This window comes from Melospiza georgiana, chromosome 17 (genome assembly GCF_028018845.1).
Source record: "Melospiza georgiana isolate bMelGeo1 chromosome 17, bMelGeo1.pri, whole genome shotgun sequence".
Taxonomy (NCBI): Eukaryota; Metazoa; Chordata; class Aves; order Passeriformes; family Passerellidae; genus Melospiza; species Melospiza georgiana.
In genome coordinates this window covers 2,798,890-2,818,780 of record NC_080446.1, presented here as the reverse complement: position 1 = coordinate 2,818,780, position 19,891 = coordinate 2,798,890, and the positions used below count along the sequence as shown (strand labels likewise).

Sequence of the window (19,891 nt, the reverse complement as noted above, 5' to 3'; positions counted from 1 at the left end):
GGAGAGCTGGCAGAAACTTTGGTGCCTCGAGTGGATATGAGTCTCTTGAAACATGAAAAGCACAAATTGAGTGTGTGTGTGTGTGTAGGGGGGGTGGTTTGTTTGGTTTGACTTTTATTTTATTTTTTCCAAAGGCCAGATTGGGCAACCTGAGTGTTCTTGGGATTAAAGCAGGATGGGTTTGCTCCTGGGCATGGAAAGGCTGGGCTGCTGCTCAGAGCCTGGGCTTGGGGTAGGGATGGGGCAGGAGGAGCATCCCAGCTGGAAGGCAGCATCCCCTTTGTTCTGGTGATCATCCTGTGGCACCTCTGCCTGTAATCCCCAGTTACAGCAGTCCCAGGGCACTGAGCGTGGATGAGACACTGGTGTTTTGTCCCAGATGCTGATGGAATTCCCATCCTTTCTTCTGCTTCAGGCTCTGCTGGTTCTGTGTCTGTGTGTGCAGGAATTCTGGTTTAGGTCATTTGTAGGTGGCACATCTTGTGTGTTCCTTCCTGGGAAGGAATTTCCTGGGCCAAAGCTTCACCTGTGTCACTGAAGCACCAGGAGCAATTTAGCAAGGTTTGGTTCATTTAAGGCATCTCTTGTCCTAGGATAGGAACTTTCCTTTATTACTACTTTGGCCTTGTTTTTCTTTAGAAATATAACCCCTTTTAACAGAAAAGGAAGTTTTCCATCTCCAGCTTCATTTATACTTTTTCTTGTGTTTTCTTACCATGGCCAAAGCACATGCTGCATTTTGAGGCTGAAGTGACTCATCTTCTTAAAAACATTTAGGGTTTTTTTTTGTTTTTTTTTTTTTTTTGCTTACTTTTGTCTTTTCCATAATGATTTGTGCACGAGATGGGCCCTGTTCCAGCCAGTTCCTCCAGCACAGGGGCAGCTTTTGGGTCCCACAGATGAGCTGTGCTGCTTTGGGGCTGGATCAAATTTATGGGAATGTGGTTTTCTTCCATGCTGTTCCTCTCACAGTGGCACTGGGCGACTTGTTGGGGTTGATGTGAAAGACCCAGAGCTTATCTAGCATTTCTAAGGCAAAACTCCTGTACAATGTTTGGCTTTTAATCCCTCTCTTCCCACCCTGTGTGCAACCTTCCAGAGGAGAGGCAGCTGCATTTTAGGGGTGCTGGAAGGATCTGGGCTCACAGTCCCTCATCCATCCAGCTCCAAGTGCCTGATAAGGCTCCTGCTTTCAAGGCATAATTCTGCTTTCTGCAGGCAGTGGGCAGAGCTGGTGGAGCATTTTGGGCAGTGGCAGAAATAACTGCTGTTTAGCAGAAAGAGCTCCAAGGTAACTGGCAGCACTCACCACCTGGACTGTTTTCTTGACATTTATTTGCTTTTACTGGCACTCAAATGCCACCTGTCAGGAGAAAACTTTCCATTAAAACAAAAAAAAAAACCAACAAAAAACCTAATAAATTTGCCTGACTCAGCAGAAGCCACCCCAGCTGGTATGAGTGAGTGGTGCCCTTTGAGGTCTGATGGGCCTTGCTGTGTGTCTGCAGATATATATGTGTGTGTCTGTATGGATTAAATATAGATGGCAGCATCCATGATAGCTTAGGGCATGGCTTTCCCAAACTGGATTTTATAGCTGTCGCTGCTGAGAAGCAAACAAGCTGTAAATCCCCAGAATGATTGAATTTTGCTGTCTGGCCCCTCCTTTGTGCTGGGCACTGGAGTTGCTGCTGCCCAGTCCTGGGCACTGCTGGCCTGAAGGGGAATGGGGGGAGTGACTGAGCAGTTTGGGAATGGCATGTACTCTCTGGGCACCAAATTCATGGAAATAATGACCCAGCACAATGTTTGCCTCCAGTGCTCAATTTTCCTAAGCCTCAGAGAGGTGTGAGGAATTATTTCCTTAGGAAATTTTAGGAGCGACTCCTCGCTGCCTCCTGCCAAGTGTCTGCAGAGTTAACAGGATAGTCTGTTTGCTTGTTGTGTTTGTTTGGAGGGGTTTTGGCAGTTTTCCTTTCTGCCAGTTGAAGCCACTCAAGCTGCCACTGTCAGCTGGCCGAGCCCTGAGCTGTCTGGAGCTGTGGGATGTGGCCCCGTGGCAGAGCATGGCACCCATCTGGCGTCTCACCCCAAGGCAGGAGCTCTACCCCCCTGCTTCTGCTTCCCTTGGTGGGTGGGCAGCCTGGGAAATGGGGGCTGCCACTGCCTGCTGTGCTGGGCTGTCCCCTGGGCCACCCCTGTCTGACCCTGGGACAGAGGGCATGTGTGATGTGCAGGGATGGGCCAAGGAGGGCTCAGTCCTGTCCTCCCCAGAGGAAGGAGTAGTGGTGATGGGAAGAGAACTGCAGAAATTTAGCTTGCATTTAGCTGAACTGTGTCATTAGGATGAATTCTGTTGGTTCATGGCTCTGCAGCCCCAAGAGAGGCACGTGAGGCACTGGGATGCTCCTGGCTTTGTGACACCCAGGAGATCTTTGGGAGCTCCAGTCTGTGCTGCAGCCAGGACACTCTGCCGTGTAGATTGTCTGCAAAGATCTCTCCTGGAGACTCTTCTGTGACACTGAAAAAGCGAATGGATGAGGTTTTTGTGGGCTCAGGGCACGCAGAGCCCACGTGTGAAGCTGTGGCAGGAAGGGTGCAGCGCTGTCAGTGTTGTCTCAGCCACTTCAGTTGTTGTTGTGCTCATTGCCTGCTGCTGTTCCCGATGGCTCAAATCTGTCTGTCTCTCTTGCAGCGGAGCTGGAGTTTGTACAGATAATCATAATCGTGGTGGTGATGATGGTGATGGTGGTGGTGATCACGTGCCTGCTGAACCACTACAAGCTCTCTGCGCGCTCCTTCATCAGCCGGCACAGCCAGGGCAGGCGGCGCGACGAGAACCTCTCCTCAGTAAGTCACACCCTGCTCTCCAGCCACACGGGCCAGGTTGTGTTTGCCCTTGGCATCATCTGTCTCTGTTTTGGGGGTGAAGGGGCATTTTTGGGGTGCCTCTGGCTCTTTAGGGTGCTGTGTGTATGGACAGCCGTAGCCTCTGCCTTTGCCTTGAGCTTTGCAATTTGGATTTTACATTAGTGAAGTGACTGCACACTGTTCTTGGCATGTCCTGCTCCTGAAACCACCACCCCCAGCTGGTTCATCTGCCTTGGTTTAGCAGTCCCAAACTACCCAGTCCTTTGGCTCCAGTTAGTCTCAAGTGTCTGTATAAAAACTTCCTGCCTGCTCTGCAGAGAGCAGGAAATCCTGAGTATCATTAATTTGCTCCAGTTTTCACCCGTGCTGCTGGCATCACTGTGGTGGAAGGGGCAGAAATCATTTGTCAGCCAGACCAGCAGAGATCTCTCCAAGGGGATGTGCAAGAGGCTCTCTTAACCCAGGCTCCCAGCTCCATAAAAGCCTGAGGAGAAATGTGTGAATTGTACCTCTGACAGGGATTTGAGGGGAAGCCTCAGCAGCCTCAAGGCAGATGTTGGTTCATGCAGTTTCCTCAAATGTAGTGGCTCAGAGAGACTTAGAAGGATGTATAGAGAAAAGACATCACATTTTTGTGGAGGGGAGCATGTACTGTTCACTGCTGCTTCCATGGCTTTGTCTTCAGTGCAGGGATGTCTTGTACAGATATTCTCTTTCTTAGCATTCACCCTGAAGGGTCTTAGAACCCTTTAAATGGGGCTCCCTCAAGGTCGCTGCTGCCTGCCCCCTCCTCTGCAGGCTGGACACACCACTGGTGCTGTGTGCTGCTCTGTGTGGGGCTGTGCTCCCCTAATCAAATCCATACTTGCTGCAGGAAAAAGATCAAATACAGAGATTACTCGGGGGTTTTTTCTTCTATTTTTCCATTTTCTTTCCTCTATTATTTTTTTGAGAGGGGTATCTAAGATGTTTCACTAAGCCATCCTTCAGTGCAGTTGCAGGCTCCCCAGGGCTGTCCCTCGTAGCTGCTGTTTTGTCACACACCACACACAGCAGACAGGTCCCTTCTTGGTCCCTTCTTGGCTGCTTTTTGAGGGGGATGCCCCGTGGGAAGGAGAGCTGTGCCAACCCCAGCCCCATTAACCCCTTGTTGTGTGGGCTGTGAGCACTGGGCTGTGATCCCAGCTCAGGATCTGCCCCTGCTGCAGTAGGATGGAGTGCTGGGAATGCCTGATCCCACGGGATGCTGATCCCACGTTAAAGCAGCTGGTGTGAGGGTGGAGATGGCTCAGGCACCTCCTGCTTTGGGGCTCAGAGCCCAGCTCCCCACACACATCCCAGCTCCACCCGGAAATCTTGTGTTCCTCTTGCGGTCCCGTGCACCCACTGCCAGCAGCAGCAGGGTGTGGGCATCCGAGCACATGAGTTATTAAAAATAGCAGAAACATTGTTTGCCCATTTTCAGATTGCTTCATTGTATTATCATCATGTCCAGAATGTTTTACCTGCACCATGCCAAATGTGTAGTTTTACATTTTCAAAGTTCAGCTCAAGCCCTCTGTATTTTAATACAGTCATTTCTGTGTTCTTTAGTGGCCTGCAGTTTTATTTTCTTTAAAAAGAGTTCAGAAGGCTAACACAGAAAGAAAAGAGAAAATCACCAAAAATTTCAGATTGAATGAAAAGTCGACTCTTTAAAAAACAATTCCTTTTCCCCCTTTATTGTCTTTTTCTTTTAAATTTTACCAAGCCAAAATTGCCAGGCATTTTTTTGGCTCAACTCTGTTACTTATTCAGCCTTCAGACACATCAGTGATTAAATGGCTTTCCAGCAGTGTTTGACCTCTGTGCATCTGCTCAACCCCAGTGAGGATGTGAAGTCTTCCAAACCTTTTTTGGAGCTAAGGAGAGAAATAGGAATATATAATTTTGGGGTTATTTTACATTTTTCCCATCTTTGTGGTTGTTCCCCATCTCCTGCCCTGTCCATGCTGTGTGTGCAGCACTGGTGGAGTGGGAAGCTCGTTACAGGGGATCCAGCATAATAAACACCTGAAAGGCAGCACCTTTCAGTGTCTGTCAGTGGAAAACAGTCTGAAGGAGGGCTGGAGCCTGGCAGGCAGAGGCCACGCTGGGCTGGATGCTGCTTGATGCAATCCATTAAACTTGCACTGAACTTTTTAAATCCCAAACTTCATTTTGGTGTCGTGACCGCAGACGGGCACCGGAGCTGCATTCGCGCTTTTCATCTGCTGAAATATTAAAGCAGTTCATCCCATGGTCAGGGTGCTGCTGGGGCTGCTGGAGTTGTCCTTTTTTGTAGCTGCAGCTCAAAAATTACAGCTGAAGGAGAAATTAATTTCCCTAAAGGGTTTTTTAATGCGGCTCTCACTGGCAAGCAGTTTTTGTATTGCTTCATGCGTTTCTCCATCACCATTCTTGCTGTACTTAAACTCTTGTCTCCTCATGACAAGCACCTTTGATTTTCCCAAACTAAGAATATATAAGAAATGTTTCTAATAACTTTTTTCCTTTTAGAATGGCACTTTGTCTGCACCTTTGTGACAGTGGTATCCCACTCCCCCAAGAAACAGTACCTTTGTGTCCCCCAAAATAGAAAATGAGTCTTCCTGATGGCTCAGAGACTTAATCTGCACCATGCAGCTTTACAGAGAAAATTCTCTGACATCACTAAAACAAGTAGTTCTAAAAAAAGTTGAAGATTGATGTCTAAAAAGACATTTTAAAGTAATTTTAGGTTCTGCAGCAAGTCCTGCAATTCTTGTGGAGGCTTTTACAGCTGTTTTGCTCCCAAGACAGCAGAATCTCACCTTTCATTTCAGAAACCTGTGGCTTTCTAGGCTGTTCATTGTTGAGATGGATTCAAGTCCTAAATATTCTGAAAATCAGAGGTGGGTGAGGAGAGGCTGAGGATCTGCTCCTGCAGTTTTGCTTGGCTCAGTGGGGCTGTGGAGCCATCCCAGGCCAAAGTAAAGGCTGAAAGCAGGGATGTATCCTGTCCTGAAGCTTTGCCCTCCTCTGACTACTGATTTCCAGCACTTTTAATCTTGCTATGGAGTTTTTAGGGGAGCTGAGCTGCTCCCCAGATGGGTTCATGGTAGTGTGTGAGGCAGGGGTTGGTTTTGGGGAGCACTGGGTGCCTGTGGTGGATCACCCATGGGCACAGGAGTCCTGGGAGAGGTGGTTAATAATGGCTACAGAACATGGGTCTCCTGTCTGCCCCTCCTCTCTCTGCTCATCCCATTTAATGCTCTTTCTGCTACTCTTGCATCCACGTGTTGCCCAGGGCATCATTCCTGGACCTCATCTGTACAAACAGATGACTGTGTGTGAGCCAGAGCTTTGATTCCAGACACATGGGCAGGATCTTGGTGAGGCTGTGGCTGCCTGGGCACCCGGGGCAGGGCATGTTTGGGGTGGAGCAGCCCTGCCCATCCCCTGCCCCAGCTGAGCCTGGCAGGGCTGGGAAGCACCAGGAATCTCAGCAGCCACCCTCGTGGGAGCTGGCTGACATCACTCCCGGGAAAGGGGGGAGCAGATGGGATATTGCCATGGCGCTGCCCACTGCCAAGTTAAATATAAAACATCTAGCAGAAGGCAGCGGGGTACTCGCTGCTCAGGAAGTCTGCCACGGGGGCACGGCAAAGTAAACACAATTTTGGGAGTGCTTCCCGCTCCTGCCCACTGCTATGGTGTCCTTTGGGATGAGGTGACAGGCTGGCAGCGCCTGTGGTGGCTCTGGAAATCCTCCCCGGGCCCTTTGGTGTCAGTTGGAGGTGAGGATTTGTCCTGTGGCACATGCAGTTCCTCTTGGATCATTTGGCTGCTGGGGGAGATGGACTGCAGACTCTCCCTGCAGGCAAGAAATCCGTGTAAAATGGACCAGACTAAACAGCCCATGCCTGTGTAAACAATTGCATGGTGGAGTGCCGAGGTCTGCAGTGAAACAGGGTTGTCCTGCTCGGGAAGGGCCACGGGGCTGCAGCTCAGCCAGCACACTGCCCAGCTGTGGCCAGGGAGCTGCTGGCATTGTGACATTCACCTCTGCTCCTGAAGGTGCTCCTCAAAACCCCTTGGAGAAGGGGGAAGGCTCTGGGCAGACTCATTTCCATTTAAATCACTGTTTTCCTTGCACTGGCACCAGCCCTGCCTCGAGGTTTGTGTGCAGAGCTCAGCTTCAAAACCCAGAACCTGATGGATTCTCTCTGTACCTGATACCACGTCCTATGCCAAAGGAGAAAATACATTCCAGCATTGGGGAAAAATGAGAAAACGGGAGGGTGGGGGATATAATGGGTGATTTCTCTGGAGATTTTAATGTGGTGCTGGTGCTGTGTTTGGGGCAGGTGGAGAAATAGGAGCTCTCATAGGAGGAAGGTGTGTGGTTTCCTCAGACCAGCCTCTCAGTGCAACACTTAAAGGGAAAAATGGGGTTTCTTTTTCCCTTGGCATTTTTTTTTCCACTGGTGCTAAATACTTCTGCCTGTGCCTGGCTTACTAGTGCCAGAACTGGAGATTCACCTGCAAGGAGCTGGGAAGTTCCAAGTTATAATTACAAGCCTTCTGGCTGTTTTCCTCCAGCTCTGCCTGCCAGAGGGATGTTGCTATATGTGAATATTAGCAATATTTAAATATTGCAGTTCCTAAGGCAAAAAAGTCTGGGGTGAACTGTGCGTGCTCAGAGTATCACCAGCAGATGGGAGGAACCTTTGTTTGTTTGTTTTGATCATGAATTGTAAACTAGTCTCAGAGTTTGGGGGAAATTGTGGCTTCACCCTGCCTGGGGTTATTGGCACTGAGGTTTGGATCTCAGGATCAGGGCGATGCTTGCAGTGTAAGAAAGCCTCTGCACTGCATTCCCTCAGTCTATTTAAGTCAAGGACCACTTACTCTTTGGGAAAAAATACTCTGAAACTATCCTGTTGCTACAGAGTTTTTTTCTTTTTGTTTTTTTTTAGCCAAATCAAAATTAGTCTTAACATTTGGTTATTCACTTATTATCTTTATTTTCCCATGATGTCCGTGGTTGTGAGCATCAGAATGTGGGTGTGAGGGTTTTTTTTTTGGTTTGGTTTTTTTCCTTTTTTTTTTTTTTTTTTTAATCTTGTCATTATTTCATGGAGCATTTTTTGATGTCTTGTGAATCACCCACGGCTCATGGATCACAAATTGAAAAATACTCCTCTGGCATGTTTGAACCAGGGAAAGAACCGTGCTGGGGGTGTGGGGGTGGCAGGGGGGAAGTCTGCACATGGGAGAGGGCTGTTTGGTAGTGCTGTTCTCATCATTCATTCTGCAAACCATCCATTAAATGGAGATGGAGATGCAAGGGGAGGGAAGTTTTGCTCGGAAGAGGTGTTTTCAGTGGCCATGTGGTGACACTGGAGCAGGTACCCACACGATGCTCAGCACACACAATCGTAGTTGGAGATGCTGGTTGGAGTTTGTGAGGCAGGGCAGGCACACGCTGGTGGCAGTGTCTTCTCCAGGTGACTCCTGTTTGCAGCAGGAGCTCACACCCCTGGCATCACTCACCCACACGATGCCCAGCACACACGATGGCAGTTGGAGATGCTGGTTGGGGTTGGTGCAGGAGGGCAGGAACACGTTGGTGGCAGTGTTTTCTCCAGGCGACACCTGGAACGGGCTGTTGGCAGCAGGATCTTACACCCCTGGCATCACTCACCCTGGCCTCTCTCTCCTTTCCCACGCAGGAGGGAAGCCTGTGGCCTTCGGAAAGCACCGTGTCGGGGACCGGCATAAGCGAGGTGAGAGCGCTGCCCGTCCCGCTGTCCCGCTGTGCCCCAGCACCTCCCGCCTCTCACCCCTCTCCTCTCCCCTCCTGTCCTGTCCCTTCCAGCAGCAGATCTACACCCCGCGGCCCAGCGAGCGCCTGGCAGTGCCCTCCTTCCTGCAGAGGGACCGCTTCAACCGGTTCCAGCCCACGTACCCGTACCTGCAGCACGAGATCGACCTGCCGCCCACCATCTCGCTGTCGGACGGCGAGGAGCCGCCGCCCTACCAGGGACCCTGCACGCTGCAGCTGCGCGACCCCGAGCAGCAGATGGAGCTCAACAGGGAGTCCGTGCGCGCGCCCCCAAACAGAACCATCTTCGACAGTGACTTGATAGATAACTCCGTGTTCGGGGGGCCGTGCCCCCCCAGCAGTAACTCTGGCATCAGCGCCACCTGCTACGGCAGCAGCGGCAGGATGGAGGGGCCGCCGCCGACCTACAGCGAGGTGATCGGCCACTACCCCGGCTCCACCTTCTACCAGCACCAGCAGAACAACAGCGGCGTGCCCCCCATCTTGGAGGGCAGCAGACTCCATCCCTCACAGATCAATGGCCTTGAGAGCACAACGACGACGACGACGACGGCGTGGAACAAAGAGAAAGAGAAACAAAAAGGGCACCCCTTTTAAAAAAAAAAAAAAAAAGGAAAAAAAAGGAAAAGTGAAAAAAAAAAGGCAAGAAAGTAAATGAAACACTCTGCACTTCTCGTTAAAAGAAAAAGGAGAGAGAGAGAGTTGAGGAAGATGAGCAAAGAAAAAAAAAAGAAGCCCTTCCCCATCTCTCCGTGTATAAATATTTACTTGTTATGTCTGGTCTGAATGCACAAGCCTACCAAGCTTGCAAAAACATTTCTTTATTGAGCTGTGTCTAGACGTTTAAAAAGGAAAAAAAAATTCAACTGTAGTCTTTTTTTTTTTGTTTGTTTCTAGTTGGGCTGTGTGTGAATGCTTTTTTTTTTTGTTTGATTATTTCACTTATCTTTAAAAACAAAATATTTGCACAAAAACCATTTTGTTTAAAGATCTGCAATATAAATATATAAATATATATTAAAAATAAGAGAAAGTGTATGTGTAAGGAGCAGGAGTATTTTTGTATTAGAAGAGGCCTATTCAAAAAAAAAGTTGTTTTCTGAACTAGAAGAAAAATGGCAATTTTTTGAGTGCCAACTCAAAAAGCATGTATTACATTGTAAAAAAACAAAAAACAAAAAAAAAAATCAAAAGCAGGGGTTTAGAGTTATTTATATAAATGTTGAAATTTTGCACTATTTTTTAATATAAATATGTCAGTGCTTGTGTTGGTCAAAGCCTCTATCATGTCTACCATGAACCTGTTAAGGGATCTATGTGGAAGTGAAGAACAAAGTAGCTGGAAGGGGAGGAGGATCGCTGGAGTGGAGATGCCAGCCCTGGGAGGAGCGGTGAGCGAGACTGCAGCTTATGCAAATCCTTAATTTCCAGAGTCCCTGCGCGTGGCCGCCGACAGCCACGGCTTTTATACATTCCCTACAAAGCAAGAGGAGTTGGTGTGTGTCTGTCTGTCATCCGGTAGGATTATTGGAGTAACAAGGTAAAATGAAAACTCCCTGCTTCTCGCAGTCAGGAATGAGTGAAGCAGGCAAAAATTACTTGATTTTTTTTCTTTTTTTCTTTTTCTTTTTTTTTTTTTTTTTTTTTTTTTGGACAACCTCTAACTTTTTGGAGGGGAGGGTGGTGGGGTTGAGAATAAACTTCTGTGTCTGAAGGAACAAAAGTGTTTTTTGGTTTATTTCTTTCCATGTTCAACTGAAGGGCCCTGCTGGAGCCGAAGCAGTGGTTGTGGAAGTCGATGTGAGGAACTGGTAACGCACCCACTGGCTGCCCTTCAGCTGGGTTTAAATGTCTCGTTGAAAGGACGAGGTGGAAAGTGTGGTGGTGGTGGTGGTGAACATCATTTTCATTTTGTTTCAACCTCCCAAACCTCAGTTTGGGATGAACGGGCGCAGCCGTGTCCCACGGCGCCGCCGTCCCTGGTTGTCGCTATTTTTGACGTTTGTTATCCAGCTAAAGAGGCACCAGGTACAGTAGATGGAAATGAATCTGCTCCTGTGTTGTATTAATTAAAGGCTACAAAAATAACGCTTAAGGCTTTAGAAGCAACCCCCCCTTACCTCTTTTGGGACATCCTTCCCCCCAGGTCCCGCTGCCCTCCCGCCGCCGGGCACTGCGCGCGGTTAATTTCTCTCGGTTTGGAAGCGCTTTGTCTTGCTCTGCTCTTGTTTACATTTTCTGTCACCTCGGTGTCTGGTAGGGGCCTCACCTCGTGGTGAATTGGTAGGTGACTGAGTGAGTGAGTGGGGAAACTGAGAGAGCGAGGGGAGAAGGCAAAAGGGAAAGATCCCGTTGGGGTCCCGTCTCTGAGCGCGAGGAAGGGTCGGAAGGGAGCCACAGAGAGCGAGAATTTTACAAGGGGGTGTGATTTGATTTCCTGCAGGATGCTATCTAGTAGAGTGACATAAATGAAAGATATAAAGGCAATAACTATTGTTTTTAAGCAACTTTTTTATTACTTGAAAAAGAAAAAAAACCATAACCATGAGAACGGTTTTGAAGTTCTGACCATTTGAACAATATTTATATATATTTTAAAGAAGATGTTGAATAGCTGAACTTGAAGTTTGATCTTTTTTTTTTTGCTTTTTGCTTTTTTTTTTATTTCTGCCTAGAAATAGTCCTGTACCTTCTCAATACTTCAAACTGCTTTTCCACAGCTCTTGAAATCTTCATAGTTTTACAGTCACTTAACCTAAATTTTGATGACCTAAAAAAAAAAAAAGGAAAAAAAAAAGAAAAAAAAGCCACAAAAAATAAAGTAATGCAAAGGAATAAATCTAGTGTGTCATGAAAGGTACAAAACTGGTGAATTTGTACGAGTTTTTAAAATGTATCTTTCCTTTATGTAACATGTCTATTTAGTGCCTTATTAAACAAACAGTAACCCTCCCTTATTAGAGAGGGGGACACAGAATCATCGTTAGCAGTACAAGTAACCAGCGTCTGGTCTCTTGCTCCTTTGGACCTTGCATTCACTTTTGCAGTCCCTTTTTCCCGGAGCAGCTCCCTGTGCCTGGCCACGCCTGCTGCTCCCTTGGCCGCTGCTCTGCTCCGACTGTTCTTAGGGAACTTGAACACGTTTTATGCACATTATCCTACCCGGGGAGGTAGGAATCTGTGGTGGATATTGTAACTGAGATACCAACCAAAAGAGAAAGCGAAATATAATATCTACTGCCCTCTTGAGCCAAAATGCGTGAATAGTGTTGTTGGGGTTGGGTGTGTTTGTTTTTTTGTTTTGTTTTTTTCTGGGGAGGGAGGGGAGTGTTGTTCAGTGACCTGAACTAGTTTTGTTTGCTATTAAAAAAATACGGTTACCTCAGCAGATTTTGGGTGGAATATGCATCACATGTTTAAAACTGAGCAGTGAGTAAAGAGGTCGTGTGGGGACCAGAGGTTGTTAAGAAATGAGATTGTCTTGTCACAGGGTGTCACCTGGCCACCGAACCCCGTGGGAAAGTCAGGGAAGTGGGCAGGGGCTGGATAGGCACAGAGGGGTAGTGGGAGAGGGTCTGAAGATGCAGTGCAATTGAACCCAGCTCTCATGCTTGAAAGTCCTCAAAATTTCAACCAATTCTCTTTTCCTCCTTTTTTTTCCCCTCCCTCCCCAATCCTCTTCCAGTGTGAGCTTTTATTTGTCTAGTGTCACCCCAAGCTCTGTGCTTGAGTGGTCAGTTTGTTGAGTTCCTGGGTCCAGTTTCATTTACCTCTTTCTCTAGTTTGGGGAGCTTAATGAGTGTGAAATGGGGTGGCTCATCAACACCAAATTTCTGTTGCAAATGATGCCTTTCAGCCCATCCATGCACAAACCCCAAGCTGCCACCTTTCCCTGTCTGCTGCAGCTCCAGTGGGGAGAGCCCCAGGTCCAGGCAGTGGGTGCAGCTCCTCAGCAGAGCTCAGCTGTTATCTTTTGTCTTTCTTCTGTCCATCCCTCTCTTAGCAGTCCTGAGAATTGTGTATTTCAAGTGCAGATACCAGATCTGGGGCCCAGATCGACTCCAAGTTCTGAATGGGTGTTTAGAAATAATGGTCTGTTCTGTTTTTTTATTATTATTATTGTTGTTGTTATTGTTGTTATTATTATTATTACTACTATTTAATGTTACTTTTTGCCTCGGGGTCCATTTCTTCCCCATTCCCATGTCCTGAATTGCCACCAAGGCAGGGAATTTGCTTTGCACACCCTTGCTGATGTTCCTCTGGCCTTGGTGCAGCTCAGTGGAGAGCGGTGCTAGAGTGTCCTGCAGCTGCCAGCACAGAGATTCAGGCCCCTTAAAAGTGATTTATTTTTAAAGAAATACAGAAGAATCAAAGCATTGCTAATGCTTAGCAACCTCATGTCCTAGCCTGCCTTTTTGCTCGGAGTTTTAAGTCGCGTTAGCTTTAAAAGGGGTTGTTGATCTTACAGAGTTTCTTAGCTTACAGTACAGCAAACAGCATCCCTAAAGTGCCCCCAAACCTCACTGGCCTGGAGTGGGAACGTGGCTTTGTGGATTCTGGTGGGGTGGAAGGATGGGTTTCACTTGGGGCTGACTCTGGTCAAACACGAGTTCCCTTCACAACCCTTGGTTACACCGGTTTGAAGACTCAGCTTTACTAATCCAGCGTGTTGTTTCCATAAGTGTTACAAAATTCATTCTGTCTTAAGTGGGGTCTAAGGAAATCCAATTGCTTTCTGGAGAATCACCCTTTTGTATATGTATTGAATTATAAAATTGCACTAACTGCTATATTAAAAAAAAATAAAGAAATCAAAGCCCAATGTTTTTCCTAAGGATTGGGAAAAGACTGAATCAGATGTGTAGCATTAACAGTGCTAGACCAGAACAGAATGAATTTTAATCTCTTCTGTCTCTGAACTGCTCAGAGATATTCTGTGTACAACAAAAGCTACAAATAAAAACAAAACAAAAACAAGTTTTCCAGAAACTGCGCTTCAGATTTTTGCTGTACTATAGAAGCTCATGAAGGACAACATTAAAGTCCTAATTTGCCTGCCTTATAGACACATTTCATTGTATTAATATTTTCTTAAACTTCCAGTTGCATTGTGTTGGCTTTGGAGTTTGTTATAGGCAGTCCTGTATCCCGAGTTCTGTTCAATTTAAACTTATGTAAACTATTGACAGCACATGCAATGCAGTACTTATCTATATTTTGCTGTTTTAGTATGAATATGTACTCTGATGCCAATTTACAAAAATCTGTTGTAAACGCTTCTTGTGTACCAGTAACCAATAGTGGCAATTATATGTCATTCTAAAAGCTGCAATACTTATACAATAAATTTTACAATACTTTGGAAAATTTGCCTTCACCTTTTGCTTTGTTACCCCAAAAAAAAAAAAAAAAAGAAAAAAAAAAGAAAGAAAAAATCAGGGCTTGTCAACACAATGTAATTTCAGTTTTCCTATTTTCTTCTGGAATGTTGGAAAATGAATGTGCTCAGTTTTGGATATTTGTGTGGGTTCCCCTGGTTCTGAAGCACGGCCCCAGCTCTGCATTGCCACCCCTGGAGCTGGAGCTGGTTGCTGGTGCATCTGCATGCTCCCTGTGTGTGTGTGCACGTACAGCTCTTCCCTCTGGAGCAGAGCAGGTGCATGGAAAGCTGTTTCCCTTGGAGCAGGGCAGGTGGCACAGCTCCAAGCCCAGAAGAAGCATTCCTGCTTTGCACACTCTGTCCAACCCTCCTGGTCCTGCCTTCCAGCCGAGAGCGTCACTGATGGTCAGAAGGTTTTAACTTGAGTAACGTCAGTCAACGAGAGCTGCACAGATTGACTCAAATCCTAAGCACAGAGAATTTGTGTGACTTCTTTTTTTTTTTTTTTTCCTTTCTGAAACTGTGGTCAAATTGCAGTGATCACATTAAAGCGATTGAAAACTTGACTGTTTGCAGGGGGTTTTCTTTTGTGTGTCTGAAGGATGGATGGATGTCCTGTAGATTCACCCAGACCTCGGGTTTCCCCCTGGGGCTAAGGGATGTGTAGTTATTAATCCCTGGGGTTTGCTGCCAGCTCTGCCCAAGCCCTTGGTCTCCCCATCCCTCCTCTCTGGCTGGTCACAAACCTTTATTTCAGGTGGCAGCACTGTTAAAATGTTAAAAAAGTTAAAAGTGGCCCCTGGCTTTGACAAGCAGCTCCTCCAGCTGCTTTGGATGGGCAAGGGGTGAACACTTGGCTTTGCTTTGGGCACGAGGAGCTCCTGTGGGTTTCAGCAGGATGCTGGGATGCTCTGCCTGTCCAGTTATCTGCAACACAGCCCGAGGCTGATGGTCAGCTGGGAGAATGTCTCTGGTAAGGAATGAAAGCAGCTTGATTGCAGCCCAGGGAGGAGAACCCCAAACCCACCCCTGTGGCTCCAGTTCTGGAACCGAGCCGCTCACCTCCTGGTTGGGGTTTGTTTGTGGGATCCCTGTGTCCCCTGTGCATTGCTGCTGGAAGGGCAGCCCGGGCTGACACAGCGCTGGAAAGCAGCTGGCCTTGGCTGGAGCACTTTCCCTGTGGTGGAAGTCAGAGATTGTGAGGCTGTGCCAATGCTGTGACCCCAGCGCTGGCTTGAGCAGCTCCAAACCCTCCTTCCCACCTCATGCCCAAAGAAACACCAAAACACAAAATTTCTGAGAGCAGGCAATGCCCCTGCCCCAAACCCAGGATCACAAATATCCAAGTGGAATACAGCCACCTTGCCCCAGGCATGGTGAGGCAGGGACAGGGCAGGGTTTGGTTTGAATTGCTGTTTCGAAATTACATTTTTGGAATCACAGCTGAAACCAACATCTTCCCACAGAAAAAGAGAGCTCAGCTGAAACCACATTTTCCAAAAGGGAATTTTTTTAAATGACAAAAAAATCAAGTTCAACCAGTGCAGTGCGTGGGAATGGGCAGAGGTAGCTGTTACTTAGCTACCTTTCCATGTCTGCTGAGGAGATCTGGGGACACTGCAGCACCACTGATTGGCAAAAGAGTATTTTTAAATTTTTGGGTTTTGGTCAGGTTTTTTTTTTCAGCTCAATGGAAGAAACAATTTTGTGACTTTTGGAAACCGCAGGTGGCAAACCTTTGATTTTAAACAGATTTCTGTGCTGCAAGTGGAATGGGAGTTAAGAAGTCGGGTTCAGATTTTCCCTGTGCTTCCAGCTCTTGTGGAAGCCCTTCTTGCAGCTCTCGTGGGCTCTGTGGTGCACTGGCTGGAAGGTGCAAATTCCACCTGCAGAGAATTTAAATCTCATAGAAGCTCTTTTTATTATTTTTTTTTTTTTTTGCTCTTTTGTCTCTATATTTCCCTGTTTGTCCTGATCCAGCCCTGCCTCTCTGCCATCCTCGGGAGTCCTGTCCATCCTGCTCCTGCTCTCCTGGCAGATGATTCATTGCTCAGGCTCCTGCCTGTGTTTAATCAGGTTTGTGCCTTCAGGGCACCAAGCAAAACCCCTCTGGGGCTTGTCCTGGTGCTCAGGGATGCTCCCACCAGTGGTTCCCTCCCAGGCAGGACAGGGATGGCTCGGGGTGCTTTGGGGTGGGGAAGGTGTGAAACCCGGCATCAGCCTCTTGCATTTCCCTGGGTTGATTTATTGGAGGTTTTCCCTCCATGCTGTGCAGGCAGAGCCCTGTCTCACCACGGAGGGAGGGGAAGCCTTGAGCAGGGATAGAAACCCTGGGTGAAGTGGCTGGAAACAGATTCTCCCTGCAGTGATGTTTCATTGAGATTTGCTAAGACAGCTCTCACAGGGATCCTGCTGCTGACTCTCCCAGCTGTAATGGGAATTTACTCCAAACACTTGCTGCTATCCCTTAAAAAATAAAATAAAAAAAAAGTGAAGATTCCCAGTGCTTTGGCATAAAACAGGTCTGTGTAGCAAAAGCAAAAGAGCAAAAGAGCAGACAGGGGAGAAGAGGAAATAATCACTGCCCTACTGCCCAAGGGTCCCTTCATTTAAGGTCTGATGGGGTCAAAACTGATTCTCCCTCCCTCTTTCCCCTCTCAGGAGCCCTGCAGACAGCTCTGCCCTCTCCTTGGAACACTGTGCAGGAAGGCTCAGGGGCTTTGCAGGGACAGGCAGGAATGGGCAGCTGGCCCAGCTGGGGGATGTGGCCCAGGTGGGCACAGTTTTGCCATAGCCCAGGTGGGCACAGTTTTGCCATGGCCCAGGTGGGCACAGTTTTGCCATAGCCCAGGTGGGCACAGTTTTGCCAAGGCCCAGGAGCCAAATTTAAGCAGCTCCAGGGAGGGGGAGGTTTGCTCTGGGGGTTTCTCTGCTCTTCTGCTGAGTCACAGCCACAGGAGGTTTAGCAGAGAATCTTTCCTGACCAGGTTTCTGAAGCTGCCTGGATGATGGGAAGAAAAGATAAACCCTCTGAAACAGCAGCCACCTTTTTTTGAGTTGAGATTGGGATTGAAGGCATTTTAAGGGTGCACAAAAGTGGGTTTCAGGCTGTCCTGGAGCCCCACACTGCCAGAGCTTGCTGTCTGCTGGAGATTGTCCCCATGTACCCCGCAGCTCAGGCTGGTGGCTGCACCACTTTGGAGCTTTCTCTCTGTCTTCTGCCCATGGAGAGCCTGATGCCAGGTAAGGCTGAAAGGTGCATAAATGAAATTTAGAGCTTTGGCTGAGCAGACTGATGGAGAGGGAGAGGTGACACAAAGCTCTCCATGGAGCGAGCTTGGATGGGGTTTGCAATGCAGAAATGGGGGGGAGCATCCATTGCAGGGTTCATCAGTTGTGCGGGTCCATTCCCCCCTTGCTCAGTCCTGAATCACTTCAAGTGCACGTGGTTGCCTTGGGACTGATTGTTATCAGCAGCAATAAATCACAATCACAGCAGCCAGGGGTGAGTTCTGGATGCCAGTCAAAATGCAGCTCCTCAGAGCATTTATCTCTGCAAAGGCAGGGAACCTGGACACTGAACAATTGGATCAGCCTGGCTCTGTGAAGCTGCATTTGATTAAGAGAGTAACTGCAGTACAAAGTTATTGCTGGGTGTAGCTGTGCATTGCTAATCAGCAGCCTGGCTTTACAAACAGAGAGGCTGGAGATGGGAGCATCAATCCCCAAACCCTCTGTGCATCCCTGTCCAAGGGAGATCCCCCCGGTCCCTCCTGCTCAGGCACAGAAAGGACACAGGCGTGGCCTTTGCTGCACTGGAATCGTGCCACAGGTGTCCTGCCCTGCTTCAAGGCTTCAGGATGGGAACACCTGAGCCTGAGTCTGGCTGTGTGTCCCAGGCAGCCCCTGCAGTGCCACAGCGCAAATTCTAACTGCAGAGAATTTAAACCTCATGGAAGCACTTTTTTTTTTTGTTCTTTTGTCTCTATATTTTCCCTGTTTGTCCTGATCCAGCTCTTCCCAGTTTCCACTGGAAACCCAGGAATTCCCAGTTAGGCACTCTGTGCTCCCAGCAAGGGATGGGCTTGGCCACAGCTGCTGCTCCAAGGCAGCACCACTGAACTGAACCCACATCTCCAGGAGCAGAGCTGCCTTTCTGCACGAGGTCTTCACTGATTTCTGCTATCTGGGCTCATTAGGGTGGGAATTCAGCATCCAAAACACTCCAGCTCTAAGATGTTCATGCAAGCACCCAGTCCTGCTAGACCAGCCCCTCCTGGGTGTTTTGGGGAGGGTCCCTGCAGGGCTGGGGTGACCAGCAGGGCTGGTGTGAGTGTGAGGAGCATCTGGGTTGGGTTTAACCTGGGGTCTTGCACACCAGGGGCTTTCCCAGGGGAGATGATGGGCTTCACTCACAGCTTTGTTCCACACAATTTATTACTGTGCACACACTGATTTTAGTTTTTTTCCTTGACTCTCAAACCCAGGCTCTGCAAGGTTCAGATGAGCAGAGCCAGGTTAACAAACAAATGTTGGGTGACCCCGGTGGGCCCCACTGCCCATCTCATCTCTGTTTTTCTCTTGGGAGCTGCAGTTTCTCTCTGCTCTGCTGAGCAGGTCTGTGGATTTTCCTTTCTGAGGAGGAAAGCCTGAGGTTCTCCAAGAGCCTGGCCCTGGTGCTCTCCCTCCCTGCTCCCAGGGCAGCTCTTCCGTGGGCATGGAGGAGCCTGAGCTAAATATAAGCTGTGGAGGGGAAAATAAGGGGGAGTTGGAGGAGGTTGAGTGAGAGGATCTGTTTATTTCCCCTCTGATCTCTGAGCCCTGTTATGTTTTATTGCTTTACAAACAGGAGGTCTGGAACGCTTCCTTCCCTCCTGTGCCAGTGCAAGGTCAGCTGGGTGCACAATTCCTGCACTTGAAGGAAAAAAACACCAACTATTTACAGTAATGCTGTATGAGTGGCATGAAACTGGAACTCTGTTCACTCTCTCCAGGCCAGGTTTTACTGTAAATGCCCAAATAAGCTATTTATATGAACAATTTCTGTGTATTTGCTCCGTGCCTGGATGCACTCCCACCCTGCTGCTGAGAATTCAGATCTGATGAGTGACCTGTGGCAGAGGAGCAGCTTTGATTGCAGAAAACCCCTCTGGAAGGTGATGCAGGCAGGTGCTTTATGTGCAGTGGATCTCAGGGAAGGTGAGGCACCTCCAGCACGTTTGTTCCTTCCCTCTGCAGGAGGATGTGGTGCCCCCAGGCTGGCAATGCTTCAAAAGAAACCCATTTTGGGGTGAGTGGTGTTTGAGATGTGTCAGAGAGCAAAGGGACAGGACCAAGGAATGTAACTGAGATTCCTCATGCTGCAGGAAAGGCTGGAATGAGGTGAGGCTTTAAGGAAGCAGACTAACTCAAAAAAATGTGTTCAGGTTTACTCAGCTCTCCCCATTCATCAGAACATGCCCAAGCCCTCAGCGAGGTTTCGGCTCAGAACCGAGATGTGGGACTGAGTCATGAGCAAATGGAACTTGTGAGTAATTGCTGGAACCAAATGTCAGCTTGGAAAATGGGCTTGGTGTCTTCTCTGAAGGTTCTGGTTTATGGGAAAAGGCAGTGGTTCTCCTTTTGTGCCCTGGCTTTCAGTTCCCTGTCGGGTAAAGCGCAGCCAGAGTCGCTGTTTCTGTGTGTGGGAGTTTGGCACCCAGGACTCTGCTCCTGCTGTTTCTGCCCTGCTCCTCAGCTCCTGCACTGGCTTCAGGCCTTGGGGAAGGGGGACAAATGGGACAAATGTC

General features: G+C 48.2%; 1 protein-coding gene across 3 annotated transcripts in view; it reads left to right on the top strand.

The window, feature by feature from the left end:
* Window positions 1-14,089, top strand: part of PMEPA1 (prostate transmembrane protein, androgen induced 1) — a 44,167-nt gene extending 30,078 nt beyond the window's left edge. For 2 of the 3 annotated variants that reach the window (XM_058036294.1, XM_058036292.1), the window contains 3 exons: window positions 2,696-2,850; window positions 8,607-8,660; window positions 8,753-14,089. In XM_058036294.1, the coding sequence (XP_057892277.1) occupies window positions 2,696-2,850; window positions 8,607-8,660; window positions 8,753-9,316 (773 nt within the window). In that variant the 3' untranslated portion in view covers window positions 9,317-14,089. The remainder of the gene's footprint in view (window positions 1-2,695; window positions 2,851-8,606; window positions 8,661-8,752) is intronic. The other variant, XM_058036293.1, reaches the window with a different exon arrangement.
* Window positions 14,090-19,891: the final 5,802 nt, after the last annotated feature.